Raw genomic sequence first — 25,753 nt, 5'->3', positions numbered from 1 at the left:
AAACAAAACATTAGGCTCGGCAAGAAACACAATCTCCAATCGCAGCGGGAGCCTGACACCCCTCCCTCTTGCCCCTCCCCCGCCATGCTCCTCTCGTCCAATCACGCTGTGCCCTTAGCCCTCTCTCGCCTGGCGCACATGACAGCGGGCATAATCTGAAAAGAAAACAATCAAAGTAATGTAGCCTAATTATACGTTTACTTTTTCACTTTATCTTCGCTCTCATGTAAATATGAGCAGGAGAACGAGGGAGAGCGCGGAAGAGAGAGGTAGCGGAGGATCGGTTGCGGGCAAAACAAATGACATTTCAGACCCATTATGGGAAGATAGATAAGTTCCACTTGAAGACTTCCTATCAAAGGGGAATTAAATGCTTGATTGAGTCTCTATGTACATGCTGGATACCATGGTCGCCTTTTATCTCAAGCTAAAAAAATCAGTAAAAACTGCACCACAATAACCCAAAAATATATCACACAAACGACAATATTTTAATTAAATGTAACAATTGCCATTCTTAAAAGCAACTCTCAGTCAATGTGTTGTTATGAACAGCTTTTTGTATCTAAATAAAAATGCTGCAAATCCAAATGTCTCAAGTAAATTCTATTATAAAACATGTTTTCCAAAAAAAAAATGTCTACGTGTTTGTCTTTGTTCTTCCTTTCCAACTATTATATTATCATCTTGCACAAATAAGTAAACATTGCATGATTATGTGGCAGACAGCAAGTTACTGATGGACAAGTCACCCGCCTCTGTCTGACAGTCTAGTTGTTTTTTGTTACTGTACATTAAATATAAGAAATAAAGTTATGTACCCGCATGCAATTGTCCCCTATGGCAAAAAGTTTGAGAAATAAATTAAACACAACACATGCTACTTTATGTGCAGTTTTACAGATTAGAAGACGGCAAGACATGAACATTCCAATATGACCATATTAGTCCAGTGCTCCGGTCTCTGCACTGGCTTCCTGTCACTCAGAGAATAGACTTTAAAACAGCTCTGCTCGTGTACAAGTCTTTTCATGGTTTAGCTCCAAAGTACATCTCTGACATGTTAGAGCCGTATGAACCATCTCGGGCCCTGAGAACTTCAGGGAGGGGCCTCCTGGTGGTTCCCAGAGTCAATAATAAACACGGTGAGGCTGCATTTCAGTTTCATGCAGCTAAAATCTGGAACAGTCTTCACGAGGATGTGAGACAGGCCTCAACTCTGACAATGTTCAAATCCAGGCTGAAAACAGTTCTTTTTACCAATGCATATGACTGAAAGTATTTTATCTGCACTCTCGCCTTTTACTGTAATTGATTAATTTTATGTTGATGTTTTTATTGATTCTATTTGTTTTCAACTGTGAAGCACTTTGAATTGCCTTGTGTATGAATTGTGCTCTACAAATAAACTTGCCTTGCCTTGCCTTCACATGCTTCATTGAGAGGAGAACTGTCTCACCTGGCAGAGACACTTGTTGAGCTGAACACTCCAGTCAGACGATTTCTCTCCACCACCTCCTGCACGTCTGGTATACACCGTCAAGGAGGCAAAAATGATGACAAAATGAAATGACCAAGTATGCAACATTAGGATACAGTATAAAAGTATGCCACCATCTCAATGTACTGTTGTATAAGAGTCAATAAAGCAAAGACATTTTCAAGCTTTTCTTCATTTTTGTTGTTTTCACAACCATTCAATGACTGCAAACAGACACAATCCAATTTTTTTGATGATCTGAGTTAATTTTACAGGCCATACAGTGATGTGCCTTTTGAACACCAGTAAGACGAAGGTGTTGGTGATCGACTTCAGGAGGAAGTCACTACGGCACACACCGCTGAACATCCAGGTGGAGGACATTGAGGAGGTGGACAGTTTCACCTCAACAATAAACTGGACTGGTCCCATAACACCAACGCCCTGTACAAGAAGGGCCAAAGTCGCCTCCACCTGCTGAGGAGACTTTCGGAGTGAGCAGGCTTTTTATGACTCTGTGGTAGCCTCTGCTCTCCACTACGCTGCCGTGTGCTGGGCCCCGGGCAGCACAGAGCGTTACAAGAACAGACAGAACAAGCTTGTCATGAGGGCCAGCTCCGTCCCGGGCTGCCCCCTGGACTCTGTGGAGGAGGTGAGGGATAGGAGGGTGTTAGCCAAGCTCACCTCCATCATGGACAACACCTCCCACCCACTGCATGGGACTGTAGAAGAGCTGAGCAGCTCGTTCAGTGGGAGACTGAAACACCCTCAGTGCAAGACGGAGCGCTACCGCAGGGCCTTCATCCCCACTGCTGTCAGACTGTACAAGACTGTAAAGTAACATGTGCAATAACTATAATAATCTCTGTATCAGCGCCACTTCATTCCCTGTACCAGCATCACTTACTGACAACCTGCACTAGGACTGCAAAATTTGCACCTCGATATTCTACCTTTTATAGTCTGTTCTAATTTTTATTCTATTTTTATTTATTCTTATTTCCTAATTGTTATAATTCCGCCCCTTAATATTTTTGCTTTTAATTACTGTACATAAGATACCTCTTTTTTTTTTTACTATTTAACTGCACATTTCCTGTCTATTTTGCACACCCTGAGTGATCTTATCGAATGCCGAATGTAACAAGTGAATTTCTGCGGAGTGAAATCATTAAAGGACTATCTTATCTTATCAAAGTCTAGAAGTTTTTTCTTTTTATTTCTTAAGAAGGAAGGTAAAAGTTAACAGAAATATGTAAGTGAAAGTCAATTAATTCCAGGTTTTGTTTTTCAATGTTTTTCAAATATGTGTAGATATTGCATATCATGGGATCATAGGATTTAGGATATTTACTACACTTTATGTAAACAAGAACGTTTCACTGAGATTCAGAATCTTTTTTTAGTGGTCGACACCCAGGGAAACTTATGCAGACATGCGGCGGACAAGCAAACTCGTCACAGAAAGGCCCACTCGGCACTGCATCGGATCCGGGACTCTCTTGTCGTGAGGGGAAAGCTCCAAACACTGCGCCACTGAGTCGCCCATAAATATCATGGACATTGTGTTTTGGGTTTTGAAGGCCACCTCATGGTCTAGACGACTGAGGAAAAGCAAATTGATGCGATAGCTAAAGCAATAGCGGACTTATGCGGCTTGAGTGAGCAAAGCGTATCTCCCGAGGACGTGCAGATGAGTCCTGCAGGAGAAGATCACAGAAGCCTCAAGGTGGATCAATGGAGAGGCTTTTAACCACACATCCACAAAGTTACATGGCACACACTGATGAACGCGCACAAAGCCGGGCCGATTGATGTCAAGTTGTCTATTAATACACTGGCTTGTGGAGTCGCAAAGCAATTCAATTAGGATTTCCTTGTCTTTAAAGCCGCCAAAGAGCTGGAGACAAATCCAATCGACAAGAGCAGAGATGGGGAGGAGAGGAGTGTGGGAGAAAGAAAGGAGAGATAAGTGTGACTGATACTGAATCTAGGTATTCAATAAGAACCACATACATACATGAAAATATCACAAAATGAGATTGAGGAGATTTTGATGTCAGAACCTGTAGGATAGACATGCAGCGGTGGCATACATGTAGTAAGAACGGGATGACAGGGTGAAGAGCAGAGCAGCTTAAAGGTAATCTAATCACTAGCACACCACTGGGGGAGAGGTCAGTGAAGCGCGCACAAACAGAAGTGACACACTGTGCAGTGGACCTAAGCGCATATAGGTAAAGATTGGGACATAATCGAACATTAGAGTTCAGCAATAATTAGGTACAACATTTCAAGTGGACGGGCAGGCTGCAGCGTCCATCAATCATACTTAAAAAAATTCACATTGATCATCCAAGGTCGAGAGCTATTTCCTATTTCCCTTTGGTAGACATCCTCAAAAGTAGAAATGTTGAACTTTCTAAATGAGATCGAATAACGCCACTTTGATTTCAATTGACAACATTTATACACTGCCTGAACAAAAAAAGTTCTAATATTTTGTCGGACCGACTTTAGCTTTGATTACGGCAAGCATTCGCTGTGGCATTGTTTCAATAAGCTTCTGCAATGTCAAAAGTTGCAATGGGATTAAGATCTGGATTCTGTGGTGGCCAATCCATGTGTGAAAATGATGTCTTGAGCTCTGTGAGTCCGATGAATTCTGCGATTTAAAGCAAGGGTCTGCACAGATGGACCCTTGCTGCCAACTTTTTTTTTGATCAGGCAGTAGTTTTTTTTGTTTGTAAGGAGATAGTCTAACTTCATTTTATGGGAGGAATTGAACAGACCTGCATATTGATATGTGATATGAAAATCTGGTACATCACATGGCAAATTGCTAAAATCAAGTTACAGAAACTCTATACCCATGTTGGTCTGCATAAATTGATTGTTGTTAACTATAATACATACCAATACTGAGCCTAAAATAAAAGCACTTTTCTCTAAAATAATGGTTTTGTCACCTTTGTAGGATTATACTGCCTGAAGAGATAACCAAAGCAATCTGCTTCTTCTGAGAGTTCATTCTTGATTAAATGGACCTGTCATGGACTCAGAGCAGAGCTGTCTGACCAATATGAGGAGTGGGAGGGAACATTAAATGACATGCGTCTCTATTGGAGCATTACCAACTTGACTTTAAGCAGGGATTGTTGGTGCACAGGGCGATTTGTAATTCGTTTTTTTTTTTTTTGCTTGTGGTTCTGGTGAACTACTCTGTGTACATTTCAATTGCCCCTTGGGGACAATGAATTTGAATAGAAAACACCTGAATCACAATATAACGATCTTTCCAAATTGGCAGATAAGTAAGTGATTCATTTTTCATTGTACAACGACATTTTGAAAAGTTTATGTGTTGAACCGTGGCACCCGGAAGAAACCTGGCTGGCTGCCTTCAGGGCTCCTTTGATGCTCTGAAACAGTGCAGCGCCTCCTGCGTTTGTCCCTGTTTCAGAGCGTGGTGTCCTGCACTGGTCAGTTCCTCCCTCCTCTACCTCCTGCACAGCTCCCTCCGCTCCACAACAGTCTTTCACCATCTTTTGGGAAGAGCTTCACAGTTAATCTGTTTTATTCTCCAGTGAACGTCCATTAGCCAGAACGCTAAAAGGGATAGAAGGCATGTGTGTCTTAGCTGTGAGTCTCGCCCGGATACCTCCTTGTTGGTTCCTTGTTCCACTGTGCTTCATGTGCGGGGGGCCCCAGCGCCTCCCAAGTGCTTCAGAAAAAGAAATGTATAGTCTCAAATGTCTTTAGCTCATTAGCAAGCTGTTTCTGATTCTGATTCTGATTCAATCTTATATGCACACTCCAGTCAGAGTGGCTGTGAGTCATGATGACCTCCTTGTTAACCCGTTTTGCTATTGTGCACCCAAACTGATGACTGCGAAAATCTAGTTGTATCTATAATATTTTTTTACTGCAAGCACTGAGCTATATCACATCTCACTATCAGTTTCTATTGTTGCACGTTCCTCTCAATAATGCCTCCTTAATCAGTATCCATCTGCGTAAGACAAAGATCAACTGCTTCCTGAGTGAGAGGAAATGCCCTCTATCTGAATGCCTACAGTGTGAGAACGGGCCCCACAAGCAATTATCTGTCTTTCTGCTCCTTCTGCGCACATTCAATACATTTTGTCTATGATTTCACTTACAATTCTCTCCGTGTTTGTTGTGTGAAACAAAGCAGCCAGTCAATAGCATATTGTCTGTGTGCCCAAAAGTGTGTGCGCGCGTGAGTTATGAGCTCCAGCAAGTTATTGTTTGGGCTTATTGTGATTGGTAAAGGAGCATTGTAGTCAACTATGGGCGCGATATTGTAAGCAGAGCTAAATATGGAAGTGTTGTATCGGTCAATGGGAAAGAAATGTGTATTTATAATTCTGGCTTTTGTGGATAAACTGTGGAGCTGGAGCCTGCATTTTTCAGCTGCTTGAGCACAGTGGTGGGGGACGACAGAAAAAGGGGGTTGGCAATGATGGGAAGCCAGACGAAAATGAGACAAGTGAAGAATGCCACGTTTTAAGCTGACAAACGTGAGCTGATCAATAAACCACTCCAACTACAAAAATCTCACCTCCAGATTGGTCCTAAAAACTTAATTATAGGCCTCAACCTTAACCACTCGCAACCAAAAAAAAAAAAGAAAACACCGTCTTAAACAACAAAACTTGATTGTTCCCCGCTTCCAAAACACTTATCAAGCTTTAACCCTGGATGAAGTCTCAGGCTAAATCTGACAGGATGGCAATTACAGTGCTCTTAACATGGCATTGTTGGCTGAGGACTGGTAAACAGCACAAACGCTGAATATCTGTCACTGCTGGTGCCCCATCTGCTTCATTTTACCCAAATATAAAAGAGAATTCAAGAATCCAATCTAGGGTTTTCTGAGCTGGAGAGTAGTCAAGGTTCGAGTGCTTACTGGTGTGTGTCAAAGTTAAATGGAAAAACAAACAAAGCTTTGACTTGAATTAAAATGGGAAAGGTACACTCAGATACGTGCCGGCAGCAAAGAGTTCGACTAAAGTTTGCATTACACAACTTTTTGAAGTGACAGAAAGCAAGGTAACTCTAAGAGTCAAACAGAAAACGTGTAGAATCAACATCAGAGAGTGACTATTTCTTTAACATTTAGCCTTGTGAAAGTAAACTAATCTGAAAGTTTCTTAAAGCTGGGGTACCAGAGTCTGTTGTAAACACAGACACACAGACCTTGTTGTATTGTCTTCACCTAAAGTTTTATTGAGCAATGGATGATAGAAGTCTAATCTAAATGAGTGGAATTTATCTTGCTGCTTTACTTTGGCATCCCTCAATGCTGTATACAGATGTGAAATGTGCATATAATTACATTCTTTGAACAATTTGAATACACAGGAGGGACTGTGAGAGCTAGAAACAAGTTTGGGATAAAACAAAAAATGTCAATGTTTGAACTGGAAAAATTAGGTACCCCAGCTTTAATAGTGACATTTACAATCAAGTACTTCAGTCTGATAACAGGGAGATTTTTGTGTACATGGCAGGGCAATTATAGTGTTATTGTTTACAGTGTTACAGTGGAAAGTGCAAAGTTCACAAAGTAAATTAGCAACTGTACACTTTGACAAAAAATGTTTAAGGGTTTTATATGGAGATCTTATACATGTCAAACAAGTATTTATAACATGGATTTTATTTCTCCATTTCCTATTATGTATGTTAGATTAAGTTCATTTTTAATTTTTTTGGGACATGTTTTTTTTTCATATATATGATTAAGAAATTACACACTGAACCATTATATTTAATATATGCTAGGGAAAACAAAACGGCAAATTTCCTGTAATATATTCTCATAACTTTAACACATTTAACAACGACCTTTAAAGGAAATCTGTTCTTTGTTTTAAACATGGCCACAAAAAGGTACAAATGAATATAATGCATATAAATACATGAATCCGCATGGAAGCGATGCGGCGATAGAGACCGCAGAAGCAAATGAAACGCGGGCGGCCCATGAAAGGATACTGTGAATGGACTTCTCATTCCCATCTGATAGCAGAACTTCCCTCACGTCAGCACAAATGGCAACCTGCGAGACAGAGAGACAAAGGAATGACACAACAGCGCACAAAAGAGCCGAAACCAAACGCACCTTTAGGTGAAGCAAACATCACACACACATTACTTACACACACAATGAAGACATATCTTCAAAGATTCACCCCCCCCCCCCCTCTCTCTATGCCATTTTGCTTCTATCGCGCCCGCCCCATTTTTTATGTCTGCATTATTTTAATCATTCAATCAAATCAGTCAATACTTTTATCATTGTGGATAGCAGTGGGGGCCCCTGCTATCTTGCTATCACTCTGTTCGGTAATTGCATTGTGACAGGGGATGATGGCAAGCGCAGAGCCTTTTCATTTGACGCCGGGGTATTTATCGGGCCGAGCCATCATTCCCGCGTTCACTGGCTGTCGCTGTCACTCTGCACTCAGCTCGCCGCGGCCTGCCAGATGCCCTTCATATAACTTTGCAGCAGCGCAGACTATCAGAGATGGGGAGAAAAAAGGGAAAATGGATAGAGGGCTTTGTGTGGCAATGTGTGAGAGATATAGATAGAGGGGGAGAGGTGTGCGCTTGACTATAACCCTCTTTTCATATGTGCTTTTTTTTACCAATATGTTTTTCGAATCGGCGAGTGCATGTCAGGCGGTGTTAAGTAGGCCTAGGCCTGTGAATTGGGTAAATGTGAGTATTGTGAGGCTGGTAGAGGAAGGAAGCATGACAACTAGACATAACTGTGTTGATGTAAAAAAAAAAAAAGGTTTTTCAAAAGGGGAAGATTTGCTGTTTTTGCATTTGTTAAATTAATGTTATAACATTAAAATCTACCTACTAGAGTGAAGTAGGCCAGTCAATTCAATCTTTTAAAAACATAAAGGCTAGTGGCTGCATTCTGGTGCATGTTCCCAGAGCATGTGCAGAGGGCCACTGGGTACTGCACATCCACCATATGCTCTAACAGAGAAGGGTCCAGCAGGCCGGATCAGAGCATTCAACTAGAAGATGAGGAGCACAACCTGCAACCAGTGAGGAAATTTCCCCTGGCCCATTAACAGCACCGGGCGCACACGCACAGTCCACTCACCCCAGGTCATGTACACTATTGAAGCCAGTGACACATGTATTAGTATAACGTGGTTTCATTAGATAGACAGTATAATAGTAATAGTAGAAATGGATTATATGTTAATAGCACAATAACCTGAAATCTAAAGCGTCTTCAATTCAACCACAAGAGCTATCATATTTTTTATCTATTTAATAGTATGTTACATTCACAGCTCAAATCATTGTTGTGCCAGTGATTGCACTAACAGCCATTGAAAATGTTAAAGCTGCACTAGCTGAATCAAACCGTCGTAAATAATAAAATCTCTCAGCTGTTGCCTATATGCGTTTCTAGCTCTCACAGAGCCACCCACCCATCCCAATTGTTCACTTGAGTTACAAAGTTGAGACGTGAACAGGGCGGACTGCCAATGCTAACACTGTGCTAATTTAGCCAGGTATAACAGGTCTGTTTTTCTTTCACAAATGCTGCGTTTACAATGTAGGTCTATGGTGCCAAATGAAGTTTACTCTACTACAAGAAAATGATTTGATTACCGCAGCTTTAAATAGCGAGCCCATTACAGGTTGGAATAGGAGAGTTGTGTCAAAGGTGGTGTCAGTGTCAGCTGTGGAGGAGCAGGAGGTGAAGGAGAGGTGTGAAGGAAGGATTCCATCTCAAGCCAATGTCACAACATGGCGTATCGACTGGCAGGAGATAAACTGGGCCATACACACACTTACACACATGAGGCTGGTGGATCGATGGGACACTGACGCCTGAAATGTGGAGGGGCCCTTAAGACCCGGGCTAATAAACCCTATAGCTGACAGAGCGCACTATATCCAAGTGTAGCAATGTGTATGTCAGTGTGAGACATGTCGATGAAGGCCAGCTTTTAGTAGCACAGCTGGCAAATTGCCCAGTCTACTGGGTGGTCTGTACATTATACAGTATGAGTACAGTGCCATGATATGGCCATATAAAGTGTATATCTGAGATGTTTATATCTGCTGTTCTGCTGAAATAATACTATGAAGGTCGACACTTGTTTATTCAACCTCCATTTGAATGAAGCAGAATTCAATAATATATTTTCAAGCACCTCTAGGTCATGGCATGCTGCCATCTATCTTAGAAAGCAAATGTCAAATAATGCTGTATCCCCTTGACCCATACCATTGCCATTATTAGGAATGGGATGTACATAGTTCAGGCTGAATGACAATTTTACACTCTTGCACAGTGAAGAGCCGTTGGCGAGGTTGATGGCAGTTGATATGAATAGGTAGAGATTTGGCGGGCCCATGCTGTTTGTGTATCGATCGGCGGGGGTCAATTTCATTAGTGCATCACTTCTCCTGTGTGCGGGCTGTGTGCCTCACTTACCATGAGTCCGGCCAGACAAGTCATCCCTCCTCCTAACTCGCACACGGCGCCCCTGTGAGAGAAGAAAACACACACCACAGTCAGAGTTACTTTAGCCGGCCACAAGCTGCCGCTTAGCACACGCAAGTACAGGGATGTGCATATACACTCACACAGTAAACACAGCAGGCAAAGAAATATCAATTCAAGCTTCAACCTGAAAGCCGCATACTGAACAAGCTCAATCAGCGGGAAATCTGAGCCGCTCACACTGGGCCGTGCTGCCAGCATGCTCATTCAGCCCCTCACTCCATCCTCTTCCTCTCTCATCTCCTACAGCCTTCCACTGCTCCCTTCGCCCGTTTCATCCTGCCCCCTCCATGGCTGACCTTCACTTGGCCGCTCTGATCGATAGCCCTCTCCTCCGCGCCTCCCGCCTCTTGAATGTTAAAACAGCAAATCAAAGGGTGATGTTCCACCTTGAGTGGAAATCAAAGGTGCCTGGGCGGTTCTCAGCCTCGTGCCGCGGGGCAGGCCTTACCGGAGCAGGAGAAAGAGCATCACACAGCAGCTCAGCATGTAGTGGAATGGTACAGACTGATAGCACTTGAGCATTTACATCACATACGCTAATCTGTACCTTTAGTGTAATAAGATATTATCAAGCTATTGTATTAGAAGAAATAATAAAGTTTTTGACACTTTCACAGCTGGACAGCATTGCAACTGTTTCAATTTAATTAGCTTTATTGTCAAGTAAAGCACATACAGTGAATCAAAATTGCATTATTCTCAAATCCTGGGTGTAAAAAGACAATAATTATTATGACTGGGACAAAAGATCGTTTTGCAATACATTGTTCTGATACCCAGTATCAATACTCAAAATATTGCTAATTTCAATATTTTCAGGAAATTTGTTAAGTTAAAAGGATGAATGGAAGTTAAAAGGATAATTGATCAAACAGTCCTAGTTACAGTAATGTTTTATTAGTAATTAATTAACTAGTATTCCTCAAAGTATTTTATAAAATTATAAGCAGAGTTTACCTTTTGGTTTAAATTAAGCTAGACCTCTGTTTATGTGCTGCTACTTGTTAGGAAGCATTTTTATATTGCACTCCTTTATTTTTTCACACACAGTTACACAGCACTTTATTACATTGTTTGTGGACACGTTTGGACACATGACTGTCTTCTATTTACACATATTAAGGTAAAATATTACATGGTGTATCGCAATACGTATCGGATTGGCGCACGAGTAAGTAAATAAGTGCTTTATTTCTCATTGTACAACGAAATTGTGTTCAGGTGTCCTGAGCCACTGTGCCACCACAGTGGGCCAACCCGACCAGCCTGTTTTTGGAGGTAGGAAAAACCGTAGTACCGAGAGGAAACCTGGCTGGCTGCTTTCAGTCTCCTCTGATCCTCTGAAATGGTGCAGCGCCTCCTCTGTATTTCCCCGTTACAGAGCGTGGTGTCCCGCACCGGTCAGCTCCTCCACCCTCTCATTCCTCTTCCTCCTGCGCAGCTCCCTCCGCTCCCTCCACTCCATAACAGTCTTTTACAATCTTCTCCTCCTTTGTCCCATCTTTGTTTCCTGTAGTGCCTCTTGTGACGCCTCCATTGTGCTTGCAGGTGTGGGGGGCTCTTGGTGCCGCTTCAATGTTTCAGAAAAATAAATTTTTAGGTCTCAAATAGATTTAGCTCATAAGCTAAGTTTTTTTTTTCTTTTAAAAAGCTGCTTACTTCAGGACCATTATGGACTCTCTGCAGTAAAAAATCCACCAAACCTCACAAAAACACGGCAAAGACGTACATAAGCATCCAGTAAAACAGAGTGGAACAGAGAAACCACAAATGCAGTTTGCAGAAAAAGCCTAAAAAAACAACAAAAAAACCCAGCTGTACCAAGAGAGAGGAAGTGGCTGCTTGTTTACGCGTCACCATTACGGCAAAAAAAAGAAAAAAGTATCGTGATACGTATCGGATCATGACAAAAGTGTGGGAGGAAAGGGGAGAGTTCAGCTTCCTGACAGACTGGTGAATAAATCTACCCTTCAGCCAGTTGAACCTGGTACAGATCGAGACTCCAACTGACTGACACAAAGGTTCATTGGCCCCGTTCATTTTGGCTTGTTTTAAATACTTTTCCCTAAAGACTAGCTCAAAAACCGCTGCCTTTACACATCACATAATCATTACAAACACTCACTTAAAGTGCATATGACAGGTCTTAAAGCTTTTGAAAATATGACTTATTTAGAAGGATAACATCAATTGCGAGTTCATCAGTTGCATAATTATCATTTTATTTCAGTGAAGCAGCAATTTTAATGAAGAAATGTTGGGCAGAAAAGTTAGTTTTATTTTAATTTTTAAGCTGCTGAGCAGAAAGTTACATAGATAAAGGTAAAGTTCCACAGCAGTTTGACTCATTTCCCATTGAAAATTGAAACTTCCTGTCGGTGTCCAAAAAGGAAGTGAAAGAAAAGAAAGCTGTGTACAATCTATAGTCTTAATCTTAATCTTAAATATAATTGTGTTGATTGTTTTAGCAAAAAAATTGTCTAATGTGTCATTATGCACTTTAAACTATTTGATTGTATTACACATACGTAAAACACATTTCTATAAGCAAGAGTTAAATATGGCCTTTCTAAATCGGAAGGGCACCATAATGAATCTTTTGAATTGAGAGGGCTTTCTTTTGTCAGGTGGGTATGCACACTCGGACTGTGTAATGTTCATGAAGATGCTTGAGGGACTGGACTTACTCAAACAAGTTGCGCTTCTGCAGACAGTAGTGTGCCATGACCTCTTCAGACGGCCAAACACCTGGGAAACAGAAAACAGCGTTACACACTTCCAACACGGAGACGAACAGTATGTTGAACTAATGTCGTTTGAGCGTCTTCCCTCCCAGCGTCTCAACATCAAACGGCAACAAAATGAGAAATATCAATACAATAGCTGTGTGGCACCGCTGCATTGTGCTGTGCCGTCTGTGCTGGTTTTGCTTTTCTTGTGCTTTCCACCTTGCCTGTGATCCAAGGCTTCCTCGCTTCTCTGTGTTCTGTCCATCTGTCTGTCTATCCTAAATCCGAGCGCCACACTCCCTCACTGGGCTATAATGTGGTGTGTGAGAGAGAGAGAGAGACAGGGGGTCCGGTGGGTGATAATCACAGCAAGCATGCCTGTCTGGCTTATCACCTTCAGTCAGCCCTTCTCCTTTTGCTGTGCAAGTAACATACACTAACGCGCACACACTTAGAACCATTTTGTCCCTCTTCCCTGACAAAAACACACAACTTGGCAGTAGAAGAAGTAAACAGTCATTTGAATAAAACTTGGGCTTTTTCTGGCTTTGAACAGGGGGAGCTTGGCGACGCTTGTGTGTGCGTTGTGTGTGTGTTTAAATGAAATGAAAATATAGAATTGGAGAAAGCAAGCGAGGGAAAGTGAACGAGGTAACAGGGAAGGAGGGAGGGGAGGAAAGGTGGAAGTCGATATAATAAGCGGCTTACAGGCGGGCTCTTCACCTCGCGGGGCAGACATCTCCACACACTCGCACACTCCGGTCGCTCGAGATTAGCTCAAGCAAGCAGGATTTAATAATGCCTATTGATAAAATGTCCAAATATGCCTTTTCCTCATTAGACACGCGGGGGACACATGCCCGCACAACACTGACAGCTGTTAAATATATAGTGCATTACTGGAGTGTCAAGACATGTTCGACTTTAGGCGATGACATTTTTTAAAATTTCATCTCCTTGTGCCACTTCAAACAGACACTTATGACAGACTGGGGAAAGTTAGGAAGGGTTTAGCCTCCTGGTTAAGGCCACATGGATAGTCAAGTCACAAGGGTGTCTCCCTGAACAACCTGACGGGGCTTCCTGTCGAATGCTGCATCTTAAGTCTACACAAAAATTGGATGTGAAATGAAACGTGAAATTTCATATACATTTACTCACAATAAAAAAAGTTCAGTATATTAGACATTCGCGGGGGAACAGATGTAACAAAGGAAGGATATTAAAGAATGACATGGAGTATGCTGCATGTAACTAATTGTAATGTTTCGAATATGTATTGGATGGTTGTGATCTTGATTGTTAAAGCAAATAGCGATATGGCCTACAATCTATATCACGATATTAAAAACAAATATCACGATAACGGTCAAACTAACAACAGACAAAATCCTCAAAAATCCCAGCCTTTATGCCTATTGGGAATATTAATTCAAAGATATTTTATTCTTTTAGCATTAGCTGCAGTCTCTGTCTACACCTGGTCGTGACTTCAGTCCAAATCAGCTAGAGTGCAAATGCAAATTATATTGTGTCCACAACGATATTATTATAACTATATCACAAACACCGGTATAATGATATGCGATACAAAATGGCCCACCCCAGTTCTGGGAGTGAAAATTTGCATTGAGGTTGTTGTTTTTGTACTTGTATGTCAGTAATATTGGTCTCCCTTTTTTGGAGACCGACAGAAGAGATCCGCATTTATTTTAATCTATATTTAACAGTTGTTCCTTTTTGTTCCTAAAAGACAGTGCCGAGTGTGTGACATCTTGACACTGAAAGCTGCCCCTCACTGCGTTCCCGATGTCTGGAGGAACAGGCTGAGCAGCAGGGGGTGGTAATGCCACATGACACTGCACATGATCCACCTTTAGACACACTGACACCAAGCAGCTCACCTCTGCTTTCCGCCAAAATATCAAGCCTTCATAGCTTTAATGCAAAAAGCCCTCAACAATCCCCCGATTAACAGAGGTGTGTGGGAGTGCGGTGAAACAGACAGCACTCAGTAATAAAGCTGTGTAAAGCATATGTGAATGTGGCGTTTAATCCCTGACTCCAATAGCATTAATAGGCGGAGGTGATAGAAGTGCTGCTGGTGATAGTGCTGGTGTGAGGTCACGCTGCACTGTAGGAAATGAAGGGATCAGTGCAGCACAGAGCAGATTACCCCTCCTCAGGATAATGAAATTATTTCTCACCTTCAATTACTAGATGAGCAAAGCAAGGTGTGTGTGGGCTGTGGAGGGTCTGTGCAAAGTTAATACAGTTATAGGCGTCAAGAACTTAGGCTGGTTGTTAACTTCTGCGACTTGTTGGTGTGCAATAAGTCAATGAGAAATGCAAAAATATAATATTCATCAGTGTTTACCAGAGATTGTCCAGAATAGCTAGTTTGTGGGTGCATTAAAATATAATAGCTCCCGATTGTCTCCCTTTATTTCTGGAAAACATTCACACATTGTTTTCTGATCTTAATTTATTTATAATGGTGATCATTGTTTGTTACATGTAACAGTTTCAGAGAGACAAAGGTATATCATGCAGGTATTCATCTATTTTATTTCAAAACAATTGTACAGTATTTTATTGACTTAACTTCCCCTGTATAAGTTTTTTTTTTTCTTCTTGTTTTGTAAAGCACATTGAATTTCTGTGGGCAAATTATGTAAAACAAATAAACTTGACTCGCCTTGCCTATTTCTTTGCTGTACAACAAACGCTTCCTATGTCCTTTTTTTGAGGGGAACTCTTTACAAGAGTGTAATACAAATAAAGCATTATTAGTCGGGCTGCAAGGTTGTTCGCAATCAAACTGACATTGCAGCGTGAATGGCCTGGTCTCAGAGTGCAAATCGCAATTATACTTTCCACATTTTAAACATGTGCAGGAAACAGAATGAAAATCTGGAAAATCTAATGAAAACACAAACCAGACGAGAATAAAAAAGCATTTAAACTGCAACAACATTGTTACATTATGCCCTGTATGTTAACTGAAATTTATCTTGTGCTAAACTGACATTAATACAGTTCTGCTTATTGCAAAGAAAAAAAATAGAGCAGTGAACATGATACATTAGATTACGTGCATCCCATCTCGACAATGACCTTTGACCTCAGTGCCTACCAGAGTTGAAAGTTCACTGAGAGTTTTCCCAATCAGATCACAGTAAATCTCTGTTATAACACCTAGTGCATTCCTTGTATAATGGCATTGGCCTAAACCCTGGTGTATCCTGGACAGTGTGACCCGGTCCTGACCCGGAGAACTCTAGCACCATAATCTCACCCCATAGCCATCAGTAATCACGTGCCCGGGGACGCACTTATCCACACTATTTTCTCCTGCTTGTCCTGGTACGGACCGGGGTGTATGGGACTAGGTACAGCAGACTTAGAAAGTTAACCTCCAAACATATCCTCCTACCTCAGCCCAGCGCTCTTCAGGGAATTCCTAAAGTGATTTAAGCCAGAGAGGAGATCAAAAGATGCAAACGAGCTAAAATCCAAACAAGGAAAAGTGCAATTTGAGTAATCAGTGTGAGCAGTGTATAGAAGTACATGGTTTGCTTTATAAAAAAAATAGCTACTCTAATGAAGCTTGCTGCAACAGGAAGGGTCTTTGGCATGCAAATCAGTCAAATATGCACCACAACAGAGGATAAAGTTGGCATAATGCTGGATACTGCACCATAAGATCGAATCAATGGTCATTGTCGCTTAAAAAATGTAAATGGTTTACGTGTTGCTAGGTTCTATGGTATCTTGGTATAGAAGAGAACAAAGTATTGTTCTTCAGACAATCAACTATTTCAAAATGTCGCTGATATCAAGTCCTATAATTAAGCAGCACAGTGCACAGGCCTGTTCGAAAAGGAAACCAATATAATACAATAAACAGCCATCTTGGATCTGATAGGGAATAAAAGAACACCGGGAGACAGCCTGTTGTGGATGCTTAGAAAAACAGTTCAGGTGATAGAGAGTGGTGTCAAGATGAGGTTAAGTGGTCCGTGATGCGGCTCATTCCACTGTTGCTGCGAACGTAGTGCCACACAGAGCGTCTTCCTCCTGCCGCGGGCCCATTGCGCCTCGGTGCTTCATAGGTCTTTCGATGGTGATCCTTCTCCACATTAAGCAAGGCCTCAGATAATTCCTAAGCCTCCTCCATGGCCGATCCAATAAGGGATAAGGCTCTGGGCTAGCCATGATCAACTGACAATCTGTGCTCTCACACGGCTACTTTAGCGAGGCTCGGATTAGCCCCGTCCGCTCTACACACGGAGTCCGGTTCACAGAAGCAGCATACCCAGCTATAGACAGAGGAGGAGCTGCGAGGGGGAGCACAGAGGTTAAGTGCATTTGGGATCATTTGTATGAGGGCCACTGTGAGGCACCAGAGAGCTGCACCATTTCTGCGGCATTTGGAAATTAAACATAGGATATGACCACTATTATTAGGGACTTTCTGATTTAGGACACTTTCATCTGAGTAATTTTGATTTTTTTTCTACAGGTTTTTATTGCAAAAATAGTTGTTGAATGGCCATTATGTCATCAATCTGGATTTTGGGAGTTTGAATGTTTTACTTGTTGCTTAACTGATGAACAAAATAGATTATAATCCAAAAGCATTATAATGTGAAAAGCAATGCTATTTCACATACACACTACAATCGTAAAGAATGGTTTAATCGAAGTCCGTTTACTATCTAAAGGCCTGAAACAGTGATAGCAGTGTGCGAACAATAGCAGTAATTACTAAATGATCATTGGGCTGCTGCTCTGGTAAACACACATGCTGTGAATAGGCGCTGCCGATAGCCTATTCGCCTTTCACCACAAGAGCCAGGCGGAGCGCGATAAGCATCGACATTCTCGCCAGCAGAGTCTGCCTCGGAGACACTTCTGATCCTTTTTCCATTGGAATAGGCTCATTTTAACACACACGCTTCAGGACTGTGCAGGGCTTCGATAAGCAGGGCCCTCCTCTGCCTCTCTCTGAGTAAACACGCTTTTGGATTAGGCAGAGTATAATGAGAGCAGGGGGCTATCTGCCCACCACGCCGCCATTGTGGCCCCCCGCTCCTCTCTGAGGGGCCCGCACCAATCTTTACTTTGCTATTTATCCTTCTCCTCTGATAGCTTACTTATCTGCTGCAAAATGTCAGGACTGCAGCCTGTCTCACTCCCTCAAACTGTCTGTCACCTGCCCGTCCCCCCTGTCGACTATGCGGTGTTCTGCTTTGAGACAAATGCATGTATGTGCATGGTGGCCCTGCTTCATCCCTCCATATCTGCCCCACTGCAACATTCTTTTCATCTTATAATCACTGCAGTTCTTAGGCAGCAATGGTACATGTTATTTTCACACTTACCATTATTGCACTTTTTTTTTATAAATACTGTCATGAGGAAGTTTATATACATGCTTTTCAAATGACATCACGCATAGAGTAGAATTATGCTGTACTACAATAACAATATCTCTACTTTACAGATTGACAGTGGCATTTTTATGTAATCGTAATCATTGCTCAAGAAGATATTAGTAAAAACACTCAAGACGCTAGCATGCTACCGGTTAGCATTTAGCTTCAACCACTGACTTCAACATGATAAACACATGTGTGGCTCACATCTTTGAACGCTGAGGAAATACTACAGGAACAGCATGCTGTATCCAAGGCTAGATGTTTGGAGTGTGATTCAGGGCTTTCTCTTGGAGAGGTCGGAGCTGAGCTGTTGAAGCTAAATGCAAACCGGTAGCATGCTAACATCTTGAGCAGCTTAAACACTGACTCACTGGTTTCTTCACACAAACATGCGTCTCTGGGGCCGTGTTTTTACTGTCATCTTCTTGAGCAATGATACAAGTAAATAAAAATGTCACAGTCAATCAGTTGTCTTTCATTTTCATCCTGAGTAGAGATATTGTTACATGTTGTAGTACTGCAGTCTAAAATGAAGGTCTATGGCAGGTGTATGGACTACTAGCAAAGCGACTAGCTAGGTGGACCAGGTGGATCAGTGTTGAGTAATAAGCCAATTAAATGAAAAAAAAAAAAAAAAACATAAGCTACTCCTAATGATGTGTGACTTACAACATGTTATAATAGGAGGGACTTTGGAACTTGATTCACTATATAGACCGGCAATTGTCAGAAACACAGACTTGTTTTTCCATAGCTGGGTTACAGATGAGTATTTGAGAAAGGAGCCAAAATTACAGAGCACAGGAACAATCGAATGAGCACGGATGATGAGAGAGGGCAGCGACAGGATGAGGGCGAAACAAAGAGGGCCTGACATGTGGCTAATAGACATATCAAAGCTGAGGTGCGCGCGTTAGCTGGCACCGCTCTGTTCATTGATTAGCATACATAGAGCGGTGTGGGGATCGTGACAACCACAGATTACAGAGGGGACAACTACATGCGCGCACACAAAAGCAGATTGCATTTCTCTTCTGAGGAGAAAGGCAAGAATGTCAAATTACAGGGTGTCACCTGAACCGGGCTGTCAAGTTTTGTGAATGTTAATATATATAAACAATTAGGACACACAAAACAGCCGAGGCAGGAGGGGTGGATGTGGACGGCTGAGAAAACTTTGGTAGAGCAAGTTATAAGACACATTGAAAGGTTGCAGAATTTCTACACGGCGTTAGTCGATACAGTAATTGTGAACTAATATCCCAGCGTACAACATTAGAAGGAAAAGGGCTTCTCATGGGCCAAAAATAAAACTCATGTGCCAAAAAGGATGACAAACATTATTTTTCAGATTTTTTTTTCCTTCTTTTTAAATTTTGTTGTTGTTGTTCAGGCTGACAGTCTGTTTTTAAGTTGCTGCACCAAGCTGCTGTTGCCCCGACAGCACTGGCAAGTATAATAATAATAATCCAATGTGCAGGGCCGGCCCAAGCCAATTTGGCACCCTAGAAGAGATTGAACTTTTGAATTTAATTTTATTATGATTATCATTGTTATATTACATTATGTTTATTTTCTTTTTTTTTTTTTAATCAGAACATGTGCTTCATTAATGAGCGCACAACAGTTATATTGGTGGAGGAACAAATACTTCTGAAGTAAATTTACAATTTCGTACCGCGATGTTACACGGCTTCCCGAAGGCATAGAAGGACCAGGGTGTGCTCGTTTAAAAGCTTGAAATCTCCAGTTTCCAACACTAAAGACTGCAAGACTCTATTTCTGCTATGTCCGAAATAGGTGATGTTGAAGAAAGATTTAAAAAATTAAAGCGCCCCCTCCAGCCGATGGCGCCCAAGGCGGCCGCCTGGGTCGCCAATATGCCCTGCCAATGTGGCTCTTGGGTCAAAAGGTTAGCTCATATCACTGGCATCTGTCATTTTACCTACAGTATTTGTGTGAACAGAGCCACTGAGAACAATAGAGTAACTGCAGTACTTGCACAGTTCCTTGCATTTAGTATGAGCAACTATCACTGTGCAGGTAAAAAAGGATATTGAGGCTGCAGATCTCCATTTCATAGTGATCAGTGACCAAAAGTGGTCTAATTCTGCCCAGAGAGGGGGGGTTCAGCACTGTGTATCAATGTGCGTGCTCGAAATAACACCATCAGCGCATCTTTCCAGCCCTAATGAACTGTCACAGTTTAGCACAAAACAGACCGAAGCCGTTTGCTTTTTATTAAATGGACGGAGGTAATAAATCGGTCGATCAGCTGGCTCTAAGAATAAAAACGAAGAGGACAAAGCGCGTACATACACAAAGGTAAAAAATAAAAGAGAGAGGCCAAAAGAGGAGTCAAACGTGCCATTCAGTGCAGTCTGCCCAACAACTGCGCTGATGCTTTAAACATGAGGCAGGTTTTCCATCCGAGTGAAGAGGTAAGAGTGAGGGAGATGATATAGACAAAAGGTTACTGGGAAAAACAGGGAGCTTGAGGTAAATAGTGGTTTGAATGCAAAGCCTGTGCTCAGACCAGATTGAACAACGCTCAAATACAAATACAAGACAAATAAAACTTAAGCATTTCGTCGTAGCACTGTGTAGTAGCCTGCTTTTAGTACTGACTTTTCTGAGAAGCGTTGTTATTACGAAGAAATTTGCAAGTTGTGGTTTATGGTCAAGATTCAAACCATAGAGCACATTGTGTAAAAGACATATCTATTACCTCACTTTGAGTTTTTGAGTGAAATATGAATCAAATTGATTATAAAATGTCATCTGTTGCTATCAAAAGAGATAGCTGTCAATGCAATCTTTTAACTTTAAATTTCAATTTGAGTGCAGTTCAACCGAGAAATAGTTTTTCTTTCACATTTTGTTGCTCTATGCCAGCTACAGTGAACTCCATAAATTGTTCTACAAAACAAAAATTTAATTCACTGACAGTGTTTCGGGTGAGGACCAGCGGCACATGTTTACACAAAGGTTAAATTCAGATATAAAATGTTAAATGAGGTTAGCCTCCAGCACAAACATTCAGATGCTTGCGGGCAGTGTGGATGTTTGGTGGCAGGGTGTTAATTTGAGTCGCCCTTATGTAGACTGTGAAAAGTTGCCAAGAGAGCCCAGTGCACCGCGGCACATGGCGGGGGCTGGAGTGTTTCAGAGCAGGTTAGTGTCTGTGAACGTGTGCGCTCCTGCCCCCGGCGGCCTTTGTGCAGGCGTTTCATTGGAGAGGCAGACGAGCGGGGCAGATATCCCGGGGCAGCCTGCCAGTGGCCAAAGCTTTATCTGAGCTGAAATGATTTTAACACTCCATTTTAGAGCACTAACCCAGGAGCAATGCCTGCCACTGCCTCCTCCTCCTCCGCACTGCCCTGCTTTAGCCTGCACTGCATCCTACCGTCTGCACGTTTACTCACATCTGCACTGCGGGAAGCACCAGAAATCATTAAACTTACTTGCAACAGGAGAAATAGCATTCACTAGGTTACTCTATTTTAAGGATTTAAGGATTGAGATCCCAATGTTGCACTTCTTTGACCGAGCGGTTAATGTCCTCACCTCTCAGTGAGAAGATTGTAGGTTAAAACAATCTCTGTGGGTTTGTCTTGGTGTCTTTGACTTTTTTGATGCCATTTGAAAACAGACAAGTAATAACTAAACCTGAGTACCATTTTGAATCTGAATCCGACAGTGAAAGGTTGTCTTTGATTGTTCAGAGTGCTTGATGCTGTTGAAGAATCCGTCGGTTACCTGTGATCCTCAAAGGCTTGATTAAATGTCTTATGTATGAGTGGAAATGTGAGCGGAAATCGAACCTCACACAATCATACTGTATTGTTACATCTCGTTTCCCACTCGTTTCCCAGAGATCTATGGCAGAAGTGAGGGACTGCAGAGCACAGATGATTACTGGATCACCTATGAAGTACCACTGGTCAATGCCGTGTTCCCAAAAGCTGTAATGCCCTCTGCCCCTCCTCCTTCCCCCTCACTGTCTGACCACCGCCGCCACCTCTCTGGGACCTACCTCTTCTGTCTGCCACACGGGGAATTAAGTGGCATTACAGGAAAGGCTCCTAGCTGAGCTTAACTGCATTACAGGAGCAGGTAACATACCCTCAGAGGGAGAGGAAGAGAGCTGGAGGACTGTGGGGCCATGAACAATGTGGATTTCTTTTGAGTGCCAAAGAAAGAGTGAGAGGAAAGCCAAGAGGCAGGGAACAGAAATCTGGTCTTAAGTGAATTGTTAACTCAAACGCTCTAATCACAGTGAAAGCTCCGAACAAAGAGCACCCACAGATGCCAGTGGAGCACACCCTAAAGGCCAAGCACCGGCCATTTAGCCCTGCCGGATCTCCACAACTCAGGCTTTCTTTCCCAGGACCGTCCAAAATGATACTTCTACAAACCTGAGAGAGCCGTGAGACAAGTGCACATAGGTCATGAGAGAAGATAGCACTAATGTCTTCAATTGGATAGAAAGTCTACATAAAATTGCTACATCGAGTTCTGAAATAAAAATAAACCAGAAAAAGACTTTTCATATTGAACCCGTGGTGCTTCATCTATTACTGGTTTATTTAGCAGTTAGGTTACATATAAAGTGTGCAATAGAGTATAGGCTATATTTTCTGAAATTAAGTGTATATATGCAATGCCTTTTACATAGATCCAAATGTATTAAATTAAGTGACTTAAGACTTTTTTCATGGCATGAATTGTAAAAAATATTGGAGCACCAAATTACAACAACTCTATGTATCAAAGTTTGCTGTATATAATGTTGCATACAATGACAGGAATTTGGAGGAGAAAAGGAAGCAGAAGAATGGGGCAGATCACCTGCCCCGAGCGTCTGGGGGAGTGTCTGGGGCCACAGTGGCCCTCGCTTGGGCCCTCAGTATCTCTGCAGGAACTCCACTTTCCATAAAGCCCATAGGCAGATCACGGGCTTCCTAGTGAATGGCAGCCATGATGGCTCTATTCAGTTATCCCGATAATGCTATGCTGATTGTCTGCACACAGCCAGCATGTTGTGTGGCTAAGCATGGGTCATTTCCTCATTTCCCCCATGTCTCTTTTCAAATGCCCAGCCAGGGAGGGCCTTTACAGAGGGGGTGGGGGCCTGGAGGAACTTATTACTCAGAACTCGCTCTGTATATGGAAAATTGGTCAAACTCCAATATCCAAAAGTTCACAGTGTCCATTGTACTGTGTGACAAAAGCAATCCAAGGTAGCGCTGTTAAGACATGGACATGTCCTTCAAACCTCAGGCCTTCCTCTGTGTGCTTCTCTGCACATGCTACATACATTGAACAGCAGGGGTGACACGCTCACCTCTACATTGTCAACTACACAAATGTATAGAAAATATTGTAACAGTTATGTCTATAATGTCACAGCTTTGTTTGGAGAGAAATGCAGGCTTTCCTGACTGAAAGTCGCTGGTGGTAACACAAGTCTCAATTGAAGAAATTATTACTTCTAGAATAGATCATTTTCTTGCTGCTGCTGTTTTGCAACAAAATTAACTTACGGAAGAGACAAAAAGAGTAAGAATAAGCTAATTCATAAAAACTCAATAAATGTAAAGAACACAAATCACTATACGAGCGATCGCGATGTCGTCACATCCGTTGGCCGTGGTAGGGATTTTATATTTTCAATTTGAAAAAACATTTTATTAAAATCCTATAATCAGCAAAAACAATGTCCATAAACAGGGCATTGCTTCTCTTGTGCTGTAACAGATCTATAATTTTATAAAACCAAGTTAGAGGCCTGGATGCATCAGCTGTTGCCTACCATTCACCAAAACATCCGTCGAAAATTGCGGAAGTAAACAATAACAGCGATCGCTCGTATGAAAGTCATGACTACGTCACGTTAAGACGAGGAAAAAACAAAAATTAAAAGCAGACTGCAACAAAAACTGGTAATGTTTAATAACTGAAAGTGTCCAAAATCCGAAAAGTCAAAGGAAGCAGCGCTAACAGACAAAGGACATGGGAGACAAGGGAGCACAAGTACATGCCGAAGGCAAATTTCTGCCATCATTGTGCATGGTAGATAATAAAGTTTTTTCTATTCTATTCTATGAGGGAATGAGGTACAGGTGTAACACATCAGGGCGGGGCAGGCCAGCACGGGGGAAGTAAAGCAAAACCACAAGGACGGAACACACAGGTCAAAATAAAAGGACATGAACAGGGCCAAGAAAACAAACCAAAACAGGGCAACCTGTACATACAAGTGAAAACTTATAATGATCATACCTATTAAAATCTATTTCAAACTTTCTAAAGGCTTTGTTTTTCAACTCCTGGGCTCAAGGAAGTTACTACAAACCATTTTGTGTTTGCTTGAGCCATCCAAGTGACAGATGACATACATCATCTTGGAGCCATTGTGCTGGTAATCAGACATGATGTACAGTGGATGAATTATGTGCTGTGGTGATTGGGTTGGAACGCACTGACTTTGTGATAAGTGACATGGGTGACAGCCACAGCAGACAATAGCCAACTGTCAAAGAGAGACGAGTGGAAGGCAGCGCACACACAACCAGGCTGGGTCAGTAATAGAGTGGGAGGGATGAGCTCTCTACTGTGGAACACCAGTCACCCCATCATCACCCTACAAGACCAATTTGTTGCTACGGGTGACCGACCAGCACTGGGACAATGTCAGTTGTCAATCATTCTGGCTTAGTAGTTTAGTGGTGACCAGGGTTTAGATATACAGTAGTGAGTGACACTATTCCAAAAATGGACAGTATAAAGCAAGCCTAATAAAGAAAGAAAAAAATACTGGAGAGAAGATGGAGCTGCAAGATCATTTAGATATTTTTTTAAAGCCAAACTGTGTAACATTCCAGACTGTATGCTCGCCATGTCATCAGAGCAAACGAAAACACAGAAAACTGTGATACTGTATAAGAGGAAAAAAAGCCAGCTAGACCAAAGCTGCTTCTAATAATTTACTCAGCTAGATACCAACAATGCAATGGATGATCACAATAAAGCATTTGGAACAGGCTCTTACATTTGCAACATCTCCAATGAGACGAGCTGGTGATGAATAACTCCAAGCAAAGTAACGAGTGACGTCTGATGGGAGGCAAGCCCGCTCACAGTAAGGGTGCATTTTCACCGATAAATTCCTTTTTACTTTTTTTGTTTGTTTTATTCATGGGTGAAATGTCACACATTATTAACCTGGCAAGAGCCAGATTGATATTACAAGGCAATTAACATCAGCACTGTAATGATTATGTGGAATATACAGTATTACAGTTCAATAGTTTGGGAAGAGCATGAACTTTGCTTATTGGATCAAGTGCACTTTGTTTCAGAAAATCAGTAGTACGTCCAATACATATTTAGTTTTAACAAATATTATGTTTTCTAAGTGTGTGGCATCATATTGTTTTCATAAAGCAGAGATAAAAGTGCCTCTCGTTGTCAGCAAATGTAACACCTATTTACACCAATACTGCCACATGATTGGCTCGAA

The 25,753-nt window shown here is 41.9% G+C and overlaps 1 protein-coding gene across 1 annotated transcript in view; it reads right to left on the bottom strand.

Annotated features, from left to right (window-relative positions):
* Window positions 1-25,753, bottom strand: part of camkmt (calmodulin-lysine N-methyltransferase) — an 82,668-nt gene that overhangs the window by 13,600 nt on the left and 43,315 nt on the right. The window contains exons 4-7 of the mRNA XM_079559523.1: window positions 12,743-12,803; window positions 9,984-10,035; window positions 7,505-7,568; window positions 1,460-1,526 (exon numbers count right to left, since the gene is read on the bottom strand). Of these exons, the coding sequence (XP_079415649.1) occupies window positions 1,460-1,526; window positions 7,505-7,568; window positions 9,984-10,035; window positions 12,743-12,803 (244 nt within the window). The remainder of the gene's footprint in view (window positions 1-1,459; window positions 1,527-7,504; window positions 7,569-9,983; window positions 10,036-12,742; window positions 12,804-25,753) is intronic.

Source organism: Gobius niger, assembly GCF_951799975.1.
Source record: "Gobius niger genome assembly, chromosome: 7".
Classification (NCBI taxonomy): Eukaryota; Metazoa; Chordata; class Actinopteri; order Gobiiformes; family Gobiidae; genus Gobius; species Gobius niger.
Note: the sequence above shows the minus strand (reverse complement) of the source record. Positions and strands in the feature narration are given on the sequence as shown.